This window comes from Branchiostoma floridae, unplaced genomic scaffold (genome assembly GCF_000003815.2).
Source record: "Branchiostoma floridae strain S238N-H82 unplaced genomic scaffold, Bfl_VNyyK Sc7u5tJ_1439, whole genome shotgun sequence".
NCBI lineage: Eukaryota > Metazoa > Chordata > Leptocardii > Amphioxiformes > Branchiostomatidae > Branchiostoma > Branchiostoma floridae.
Window position 1 is genome coordinate 1,049,717 of NW_023365716.1, and position 11,968 is coordinate 1,061,684.

Below are 11,968 nucleotides of genomic sequence, written 5' to 3' on the forward strand. Positions count from 1 at the left end.
CAGCGAGACCGGCTCAGTGAACGTAAAGAAACAGTGGTACTTGTAACTCCCTTCAAATGGCCTAAGGGCACATGGCAGTGATTGCACGCAGCCGCAGAGGGCTGACTTCCAGCCTTTGGCTCTAATTTTGTTTGATATGTTGGGATTTCGGAGGTGTATAGGGTTTTTAACTTCTTACTGTGTTGAAAAATCATATTTTACTCATGCTTCTGGTGTCCGTAGGCTCTAGAAATTGTTTGGATGTTACATCACACTTCTACTGCCCCCCTCCCCATTCAAAGACCTATGACAAATACACCTTAAATCGTCTACTTCGTGTTCATCAATGAACAACCACCAACCAGGCGGTATCAACAACAATCACAAGAGGTCTTACCTGTAAGTCTATGGTGATTAGCAGTCTCGCGACTTCTGGAATCACGTAAAAATCGCGTAAGTTTGAAGGAGATGAGACGACGACGCAAAACAAAATGGCGGACGTCAGCTCGCAGGGGGTAAAGGTGAGAGGTTACAAACCTGATACATCCTTCACAAAGGGTCAACCCGAGATCACCGCATAATGCTTAAATGAACATCTTCAAATCATACACTGTAGTAATTGAGTGCAATGGCAATGGAGTAAGATTCATCAGACGATGGTAATAAATTTATACACTATAGCTGTACAAAATGAACCTAACCAACATTACGCCACGATTAGGCATACCTCTTCATATAATACACTGCTTAGGCAATGGAGTAAGATATAACAGACGACGGTAATAAAATAACTGTACACAAAATAAACCTTACCAACAAGCTTTCAACATGTCCTCCTCAAGGTGATGTGACCCGCCGACTACGTCACTTGACCTGTGCGAAAGTGCGACGTCATCAACGGCTTCAGTGACGTGAACTTCATTAAGATTATCTAAACAGAAAAGCCCTGTCAAAACTTCGGGAATTGGGTCGCGGATAAAAACTGAGTTCTGTGACCTTGGCTTGAGGTCTACACATCACCTGACCTGTGACGTAGGCTGCGGGTCACATCACCTCGAGCTATTCCTCGAGCTTTACATGTGTACGGAAACAGCATTTATATTACCAGTCTATTATCGTCGTATATAAGCATTCATAAGGTCATCAGATAACTCAGACACTAAATCATACGTTTTGCCTACAATCATTTTCTTGTGAAAGGTTTTTAAAAAGTTTCTATACGTTTTCAAACATAATGATATGATATATATTGCTACAAGCTACTAAAACTAAGTAACGAGTGAACAGACTACTTCTGTTTTAGTCAATATTCCTACATCAAAATACTTGTCTACAGCAGGTAAATAAAATGCTGTTAAATATAATGAAAATTTGAGTGGGTCAAATTTTTGTGTTTGATATTACAGCTAAACTAGTTCAAGAACTTGTTAAAATGTGTTTAGATTCTACTCTGTTATGATCACCGACATTTGTAAAAAAACAAAGAGAACATCTACTTGTTCTCTGCCTCAAGTTTGTCAGATCTATTGTTCATTCTGAGGTTTTCAACTGCTGGCTACCACCACGCCGCTCTGAGGTACATGGCAGGGACCTCAGAAATGCTGACAACTTCAGCCAGTTTAAGTGCCGAACATCGCGTTTTAGGAATACCACGCTGCCTTATTGTATCGATCTGTTAAACTCACATTAGTCTTTGAAGTGTCACATTTTAATCATTCAGAATGAGATCGATTTTATAATTGACATAGATATATATTTACTTGATTGTGTGTAGACCCACTATTTTAAATTGTAAAGTTTAGTGGAAATTGTGATAAGTATGTTAATGCACTTAGGTAGGACATTCCATTGTTTTAGTCCTAAGCGCCAGCCTCTCCTGTACAATGTACGAGGCAATTTAGTCCTCGGACTATAATCTTGTACACAGCATTGTGTGTTTAAATTAATAAACCAGTTCTCTCTCTACTTCAAGGAACTGAAACTATACGTAACAAACTTAATCGACTTTAGAGAGTTTGGTACATTTGCTATATAACCCTTGCCAGCTTACATACGTCTGTCACTCCTTACCACAGGACCCGGGCAAGGTACAATTAGAGTCAAAATGGTCACTCCAGGAGGGATTCTTATTTATTTATTTTATTTTATTTTATTTCTATATATTATTCCTCCATACGTATTTCCACCTCCTGACTACCTTGCCCTCCGCACCAGAAACCCACCCCGCCATGGGAGGTCAAGAATCTATGTAGGTGGGTAAATCTGTTTGCTGTATATTTGTCACACACGTAGGTTTAGTTTTCGTACTTCTTTGGTATAGGAAAAGAAGATAACGGTGAGATTTCCTAGCTACAAAGTAGTTCGACTGATAGCACTTATATGGATTTCCTCCTCTGTGGGTTGTTATATCATTATCTTTTTAGACATTTGAGTTTCCCTTTTCTTACGCGGTGTGCACATCTAGGTCTTTTTTACTGGTGTGCTTTCCGAAATGTCGGTTAAAGGTTGATTTCTGTGCAGCAGAATAGTCACACTGGTCACACTTGTAGGGTTTTTCTCCAGTGTGCGTTCTCATATGTACCATTAAGTGTGACTTTTGAACTGCTCTGTGCCCACATTCCCCACACATGTAGGGTTTTTCTCCAGTGTGCGTTCTCATATGTATCAATAAGTTTGACTTTTGAGCTGCTCTGTGCCCGCACTCCTCACAGATGTAGGGTTTCTCACCCGTGTGTTTTGCTAGATGGGAGTCCAAATGGACTTTCTGCGCTGCAGAAAAGTCACACTGGTCACACTTGTAGGGTTTATCTCCAGTGTGTGTTCTCATGTGTCGGGATAAGTGGGACTTCTTAGCTGTCCTGTACCCACAATCCCCACACATGTAGGGTTTCTCGCCGGTGTGTTTTCTTAGGTGTCGGTCCAAGTGGGATTTGCGTGCTACAGAATAGTCACACTGGTCACACTTGTAGGGTTGCTCATCGGTGTGTTTTGCTGCTATATGATTGTCTAGATTGCATTTCACTGCTGCAGAATAGTCACACTGGTCACACTTGTAGGGGTTTTCTCCTGTATGGGTTCTCATATGCCGGCATAAAGTAGACCTGTCAGCCGTCCTGTACCCACACTCCCCACACATGTAGGGTTTCTCGCCACTGTGTTTTGCTAATGTATGGTTGTCCAAAGTGGATTTCCGTGCAGCAGAATAGTCACACTGGTCACACTTGTAGGGTTTTTCTCCTGTATGGGTTCTCATATGTCGAGTTAAGTCGGACTTTTGAGCCACCCTGTACCCACACTCCCCACACATGTAGGGTTTGTCACCAGTATATTTAACAACATGCCTTCCCATATCACATTTGCTCTCCTGTACCTGTGAGGTTGATGTATTGTCAGGTTGGGGAAAGTTCACATCATACGTTTCCTGGTGCAGGCCCATGTCTATTGTCTGGGTCTCCCTGCTGTCACTCTCCTTCCCAGAGTGTCCAGAATGGTCCATCTCCTTCCCAGGATGTCTAGCACAAAGCTCTACCGAAAAATGTTCACGACTGGAATCTTCCATGTCTGCTCTGTAGGGGATAGGTTACAGGATAAATACTTGTTAGAACTGTTACACAAACTTAGCATTGGTATTGCGTGTTTACCTGCAAACTATAACTTTTCAGAAGTCCTACCTCAAATAGCGATTGTCATGCTATGAAACTAAACTTTATCGAACTAACACTGGAAGTGTTTGGACTTTCCCGGCTCTCATATGTGGTTTTGCCAATCATTAGCCTGATTTAATCACGCTTCTGTACAGCCCACCCAACATTGCTGGTCTCTCCTGAGCTGTTACAGCCCTGGACAGCAGAGCTTGTGTTACACAGACTATGTGGAGGGGCCAGTTACAGCCCTGGACAGCAGACTTGGTGTTACACAGACTATGTGGAGGGGCCAGTTACAGCCCTGGACAGCAGAGTTTGTGTTGCACAGACTGCGGGGAGGGGCCAGTTACAGCCCCGGACAGCAGAGTTTGTGTTACACAGACTATGTGGAGGGTCCAGTCACAGCCCGGACAGCAGAGTTTGTGTTACACACACTGCGGCGAGGAGCCAGTTACAGCCCCGGACAGCAGAATTTGTGTTACACAGACTATGTGGAGGGGTCAGTTACAGCCCCGGACAGCAGAGTTTGTGTTACACAGACTATGTGGAGGGGCCAGTTACAGCCCCGGACAGCAGAGTTTGTGTTACACAGACTATGTGGAGGGGTCAGTTACAGCCCCGGACAGCAGAGTTTGTGTTACACAGACTATGTGGAGGGGCCAGTTACAGCCCCGGACAGCAGAGTTTGTGTTACACAGACTATGTGGAGGGGCCAGTTACAGCCCCGGACAGCAGAGTTTGTGTTACACAGACTATGTGGAGGGGCCAGTTACAGCCCCGGACAGCAGAGTTTGTGTTACACAGACTGCGGCGAGGAGCCAGTTACAGCCCCGGACAGCAGAATTTGTGTTACACAGACTATGTGGAGGGGCCAGTTACAGCCCGGACAGCAGAGTTTGTGTTACACAGACTATGTGGAGGGGTTAGTTACAGCCCCGGACAGCAGAGTTTGTGTTACACAGACTGCTGGGAGGGGCCAGTTACAGCCCGGACAGCAGAGTTTGTGTTACACAGACTATGTGGAGGGGCCAGTTACAGCCCCGGACAGCAGAGTTTGTGTCACACAGACTATGTGGAGGGGCCAGTTACAGCCCTGACAGCAGAGTTTGTGTTACACAGACTATGTGGAGGGGTCAGTTACAGCCCCGGACAGCAGAGTTTGTGTTACACAGACTGCGGTGAGGGGACAGGTAACTTACAGGTCTTACAGCCCGGACTGTGTGTTACACAGACTTTTAAGTCTTCTTCTTCTGAACAAGTAGAAAGAAAACATATTTCTCTTTGGAAAATGTTGATGTATGTAATGTGGTGGTGCCATGCAATGGCGGATCAAGTTTCATAAAGATGAATCACATGAAATGACTAGACGTTAGAAATCCCTCCACTGATTGTAAAAGACCATTCTCATCCCATACTATGTACCCTTGTATTAAGTAGATTAGTTATAGAACTGTAGTTATGTTTCAGTAGATACCATGCTTTGTACCTTGTGCAATGGTTGAACAATAACGTTATGATATGCAATCAAATTCAGTACCGGAACCTCATAAAAGCACATACAGTACCTGGTTATAACAACAGCGTATAATAAGGCTGGGTAGAAAATTCTTGTGTGGCAGATTTTGAAGTGCAAGTAGTGTAGCGTGCGTAGACACCACTACTGCCCCCCTCCCCATCAAAATACCAACATCAATAACACTTCTTATTCTAATTTACCGCTAAACTAGCACAAGGCAGAAAGCACTTTAGACAATCACAGGTCTTACCTGTAAGTCGGTTGAGGTTAGCGGTCTCCACGGCTTCTTAGATTCCGTAAAATCTCGACAATACTTCACAGATGATTCCAAAGACGAGGACGGGAAACAAAATGGCGGGCGTCAGCTCACTCCAGGCCAAAGGTGAGAGGTTACTATCCTGATACTCACTTCACAATAGGTCAAACCAGAGATCGCCGCATAACGATTTACTCTCGCAGTTTTGAGCCCGGCGAAAATAACGTTCTACCTTGATTTCTAATATCATTTTGTGTTATTTTTTTACCTTAAGGCCTGATCAGGTGAAATCCGGCATGAGGGATGATATGCGCAGAAATTCTTGTTCAATTGCAATTTAGAATTTTAAACACGGTAATGACGTTATTCAAATATGATTTAAACTCACAACAATTTTGGGCATCGTTTACCCTCCATTTATTTTTAAAAAGTCTTCTTTGCCAATATCAAGTCACATTGAATATATCTATACATGCTTTACGCTAAAATTGCTACGGCATAGAATCAAATCATAGACTTTGCATACACTTACTTTAGTTTGACAGTGCTTTATTAGAATCAAAACCAAGTTATCAAATATGTCAGTATAATATAAATTGCTATCAGGTACAAATATTAAGAATACAAGTGCACAAACAGACGACATGTACCAAGTACATGCATATTAACAGTATACACAATGTGCGTATTGTTGTAGATGTTATTCTTTCGGGTAGATCAAAGAAATAAACGGATGTTTAAAAAAAGTAATTCTATGATCGCCAAAATGTTACACTGAGCTAAAACAACACATAAATGCTCATTTTTTTTCTCACAATAAAACAATACAAGCCTTCCTTTTCAAGCATTAACACTATCTTAGATGCAAAACCAACCTCTATGAGTCAATGACGTTTACGTTCACAGTACGTCAAATAGCCTAGGAGCTATCTTACACAAGCACTCTATCTTCATTTGTCATGAGCCCTGCCAGGTTTTTAGCATATGAAAAGTAGATAAAGGTGAGATTTCCTAGCTGCAGTAACACCGATAACACTTATATGGTTATCCTCCTTCGTGGGTTCTTATATGCTTAGGTTGTTAGACATTTGAGCTTTTCTGTACCTATACTTCGCGCATCTAGCGTTTCTCTCCTATATGTGTTTCCATGTGTCGGTATAAGGTAGCTCTTTGAGCCGCTCTGTACCCACACTCCCCACACATGTAGGGTTTCTCACCGGAATGTCTTGTTTGATGATCTATCAGATGATGTTTTTCTGCCGCCGAATAATCGCACTGGTCACACTTGTAGGGTTTCTCTCCTGTGTGGTATCTCATATGTCTGGATAAGTGAGACCTATAGGCTGTCATGTATGCACATTCTCCACACTTGTAGGGTTTATCGCCAGCATGTTTTTCTTGATGTTGTTTCAACTTGAATTTATCAATAGCAGAAAAGTCGCACTGGTCACACTTGTAAGGTTTTTCTCCTGTGTGGGTTCTCATATGTTTGGATAAGTGAGACTTTTGAGATGCCCTGTATCCACACTCCCCACACATGAAGGGTTTTTCACCATTGTGTGTCCTTAAATGATCGACCAACCTATATTTCTGTGTAGCATAGTAGTCACACTGGTCACATCTATAGGGTTTTTCACCAGAGTGTTTTGTCAAATGTTGGACCAAATTGATTTTTCGTGCAGCAGAATAGTCACACTGGTCACACTTGTAGGGTTTTTCTCCTGTGTGGGTCCTCATGTGTCGAGATAAGTCATTCTTTCGAGTCACCCTGTACCCACACTCCCCGCATATGTAGGGTTTGTCACCGGTGTGTTTTCTTATATGTTTGACCAAAGTGGATTTCTCTGTTGCAGAATAGTCACACTGGTCACACTTGTAGGGTTTTTCTCCTGTATGGATTCTCCTATGTCGGGACAAGGTAGACCTTTCAACTGTCCTATATCCGCATTCACCACACATGTAGGGTTTCTCGCCACTGTGTTTTGCTATTGTATGGTTGTCCAAAGTGGATTTCCGTGCGGCAGAATAGTCGCACTGGTCACATTTGTAGGGTTTCTCTCCTGTATGGGTTCTCATGTGTCGAGATAAACTTGCTTTATAAGGTGTTCTGACCCCACACTCCCCACACATGTAGGGTTTCTCGCCAGTATGTTTTGTTAGATGTTTGTTTAACCGAGATTTCTGTGCGGCAGAATAGTCACACTGGTCACATTTGTAAGGTCTTTCGCCTGTGTGGATTCTCATATGTTTGGTTAAGTCAGACTTTTGTACTGATCTGTATCCACACTCCCCACACATGTAGGGTTTCTCACCGGTGTGTTTAACCACATGCCTTTCCATATTGCCTCTGCTCTCCTGTACTAGTACCTGTGAGGTTGATGTGTTGTCAGGTTGGGGAAAGTTCAGATCACACGTTTCCTGCTGCAGGCCCATGTCTGTTGTCTGGGTCTCCCTGCTGTCACTCTCCTTCCCAGGGTGTCCAGAATGGCCAATCTCCTTCCCAAGATGCCCAACACACTGCTCTTCCATGGAATTTTCACAGCTCGAATCTTCCATTTCTGCTCTGTTGGAGGGGGTGGGGTGGGGGAGGGGTAGATTATGAATAAAAAATTCTTGCTAAATTTTACACACTGAGAATTAAGTTTTGACTTTACCTGCAAACCGAAACTTTTTAAATTTCTAAAAAGCATTAACAGTTCTCAGGCCAATCATCTTTTTCTCATATATCGAAAAAAAAAACAAGTCGCTCGTGACAAACTTAACCTTCGGAAAATGTTGGTCTACTTAATATTAATGGGCAGTTATATTATATGATAGACTAGTATATTTTAAGATAAATGATATGTTTATATATGAAATATTATTTTGTAACGGAAACGTTATGAAACCACATACCCGAGTATGACAACGGTGCCGAATAAGAGGCTAGCTTCTCTCTCAGTCTCTGGATGCAGGGGAGGGACGCCGCAACCTGGAACAGCATAAATCCATTATACTTGTAAAAGAATCCAACAAGCCTCCCCAAAGACTCCTCTTGCCACATCCAGTCATACAAAAATTCTTTCGTTCGGATAAACTGCTATTTTTACGTGAGAGATACTATCTGACACATGTAGGCAAAGGACAGAGAAATGGCAAACATACTAGCCCCAAAGGGACGGTATATTACATAATACCGTCCCTTTGGGGCTAGCAAACATACATGATATGAGCTCAAACTCGGCGTGCCCCAAAAAATTCTGTCCGGGATAGAAAGTTTCAAAGCAGCAACACACAGTATCTATCTGCGTCCCGGGGTCTACAAAGTACTAGGACTGAAGTTTTTTGAGGAATGGGTAGAAAGTCTGTCTTGTGTGACACACATAGTAGTGCAAGCCCCCCTCCCCATCAAAACACCAACCACAAACACGCTTCTAATCATAATTTACCGCCGAGGTAGCACCAACCAGAATCTTTACCTAGAAAGCAACCATAAGTCTTACCTGTAGATCTATGGTGGTTAGCGGTCTCCACGGCTTCTGGAATTCCGTAAAATATTGACAATTCTTCAATGAAACCAAAGTCGAAGACGCGAAACAAAATGGCGGACGTCAGCTCTCTAGGCCAAAGGTTAGAGGTCACAAACCTAATACTCACTTCACAATAGGTTAAACCAGAGATTGCCGCATAACGCTTTACTCTCGTAGTTTGGGGCCTAGTATGAAAACATGCCGCTGTTTCTACTTCTAAGATTGCGTCAAACTTTGACTTTGAATATATCAGGGTGAAGTGAGCGAAGTTATCGGGTACGAAGTTGTACAAAGTTACGACCATTTCCTAACTACTTTGTGGCTATATCGGGAGTCAGGGGTGACGTAAAATAAGGCATAAGATGACGTTAGCCCAAGGTTAGCCAATGGCTAGCTTGGTAACTCTTGGCTGACTATACAGCTAAACAAACAAACAAATGAATAAGTATAATGAGGTGACGTAATTTGAATTCGGACAGTGGCTAGGGTAGAATTACAGGTGTACAAAGCTGTTCGAAGTTACGGGGACACCACAGGAAGACTTTTATTTACAAAAAGTACAAAAACGGCAGGTCGAAAATCAAAATAAACACCGGAACATCAACATTACAGTTGATCGTCAACCCAATTCCAAACATATAACAAACAATAGGATTCTTTGTAATCTGAAATATCCATTACAGTAGGTGAACGTCTACAAGTATGAATAACATAGTTGTAGAATTTTACCACAAAGGAAACAATTTATTTCACCATGAATATTCAGTAGATTTCGCCGACTTTCATCAGATGTCTAATTCAATGCGATGACATTCCGGAAACTGGAAGAGTGATGACGACAGAAGTGAATCAAAGGTGGACCAATCACTTAAATTTGGGACTTTTTGCCATATTTGACCAAAAATGTAGATTTCGGGTTCCTTTGTCATGAAATAGTCGACTGATCTAGAATCTGGTATATGGGTTGCTTAAGCACTACGAATGGAAAATGTGTCAGAAAGACCAGGCCATTTTGCATAGATAGAGGTGTTGCAGCAGTGTCTATTCTTGTATGGGGGAGGCGTCTTCAAAAAAATCAATTTTGGATTGAGATGATGTTTTGGGACAGGTCAATTCCTGCAAAAAGGTTGATATGTCGGGCTTTCTCATTCTTCTATGTCAAAACATGAAATCAACACCAAGTTTCACCTTCAATTATTTTATTGTAAAAGGTCTTTAAAACGTTACGCTACGTTTTCAAACATTTTGATAGGATATATATTGCTACATGTGTATAAGCAAAATTTAGAATACCTGTGAACAGACTGCTACTGTTTAAGTCAATACTCCTATATGTACACTACACACAATATGCTGATTATTACAAGCGAGAGGTTATCAAATCGAAAAGACTTATCTAAAGCAGGTAAATATAATGATTTTAAAACATGTTAAGATTCTATACTCTTATGATTACCAACATTTATAAATAACATGTAAAATTAAAAAGAGTAATAAATGCCAAAGTACTGAACTAAACTGTACATACGAAACCTACATCGGTCCGGTCCGGCACATATGCTATAATCTTCGCAAGCTCACTGTGACATGTCTGCCTCTCATGTATAATTCCTTACCACAGAGTAGTTCTCGGGCCCAGGTACAGATTAAGACAACAATTAACACCCTAGAAGGGGTCTTCCACCCTACAGCTTTTCACGTTTCAAGAGGACAAAGTTGCATGCTCTACATCTGTTGCCTATATAAGCTTCAAAATGAAAAAAAAGCAAGCTGGTTACCCCCTCACCACCCTCTCAAATCTCCCCATGGCCAGGAGGTCAAGGGGCTATGTAGGTAATTAAAGCTGTAGGCTGTACATTTGTCACATTTGTGGATTCAGTTTGTTTCTTATTTCTTTAGTAAACATATGAAAAGTACTCTACTCACACACTCACTATGAAAAGTAGTCAACTAACTGACTCATCTTCGTCGCATACCAGTCTTCCTGTTTACTAGGTAGTAACACTGATAACAGTTGAATGACTTCTGTGGGTTCATAAATGCTTGTTTTTTTTAAAGACATTTTTCAGTTGTACTGTTCTAACACACTCCACACACCTAGGTCTCTTTACTGGTGTGGTTTCTTACATGTCGGTGTAAGGTCTAAGGAGAATTCCTTTGCATCAAAATAGTCACACTGGTCAAATTTTCAGTATTTTTCTCCTGTATGTGTTTTCATGTGTCGGTATAAGGTAGATCTTTGAGCCGCCCTGAACCCACACTCCCCACACATGTAGGGCTTCTCACCGGTATGTCTTGATTGATGGTCGATCAAATATTGTTTATGTGCTGTGGAATAGTCACACTGATCGCAGAGGTAAGGTCTTTCCCCTGTGTGGGTTTTCATGTGTCGGGATAAGGTAGACCTGCCAGCTGCCCTGTACCCACACTCGTCACAAATGTAGGGTTTCTCACCGGTGTGTTTTCTTTGGTGCTGGTCTAAAGTGTATTTGTCTGCTGCAGAATAGTCACACTGGTCACACCTGTAGGGTTTCTCTCCTGTGTGGGTTCTCATGTGTCTGGATAAGTGAGATTTCTGAGTCGTCCTGAACCCACACTCCCCACACATGTAAGGTTTCTCACCGGTGTGTATTACTATATGGTGGTCTAAAGCAGATTTATCTGCAGCTGAATAATCGCAGTGGTCACACCCTGTAGGGTTTTTCTCCTGTGTGACTTCTCATGTGTTGGGATAAGTGAGACTTTTCGAGCCGCCCTGTACCCACATTCCCCACACATGAAGGGTTTCTCACCGGGTGTGTTTTGCTTTTATGTTCCTTCCAAAAGCGGACCTCCGTGCCGCAAGATTATCCACACTGGTCACACCTGGAGGGGTTTTTTCCCTGAATGGGTTCCTCATAAGCCGGAATAAATCAAAACCTGAAGACGGTCCTGTTACCAACACTCCCCACACCAGTGGGGGTTATTCCCCGCCGGGCTTTGCTGCCTATATGACGCTCCAAATTGCCATTTTTGGGAGTTAAACAAATTCCAACGGCCACAAGGTTGCGGGGTTTTTTCCCCG

The 11,968-nt window shown here is 42.3% G+C and overlaps 3 protein-coding genes across 3 annotated transcripts in view; 1 reads left to right on the forward strand and 2 right to left on the reverse strand.

The window, feature by feature from the left end:
• LOC118407668 (tropomyosin-1-like) overlaps window positions 1-11,968 on the forward strand; it is a 1,169,601-nt gene that overhangs the window by 1,048,624 nt on the left and 109,009 nt on the right. The window lies entirely within an intron of this gene.
• The window catches only part of LOC118407709 (zinc finger protein 501-like), a 482,642-nt gene that overhangs the window by 42,903 nt on the left and 427,771 nt on the right, over window positions 1-11,968 (reverse strand). The window lies entirely within an intron of this gene.
• LOC118407711 (zinc finger protein 239-like) lies at window positions 1,948-3,538 on the reverse strand. The gene has a single exon (XM_035808230.1). It carries the CDS (start codon window positions 3,536-3,538, stop codon window positions 2,423-2,425), a length of 1,116 nt encoding a protein of 371 aa, XP_035664123.1. The 3' UTR covers window positions 1,948-2,422.

Bases quoted from the DNA above. Each gene is read 5' to 3' on its own strand.
- LOC118407711 (XM_035808230.1), bottom strand. From the start codon at position 3,538: ATGGAAGATTCCAGTCGTGAACATTTTTCGGTAGAGCTTTGTGCTAGA.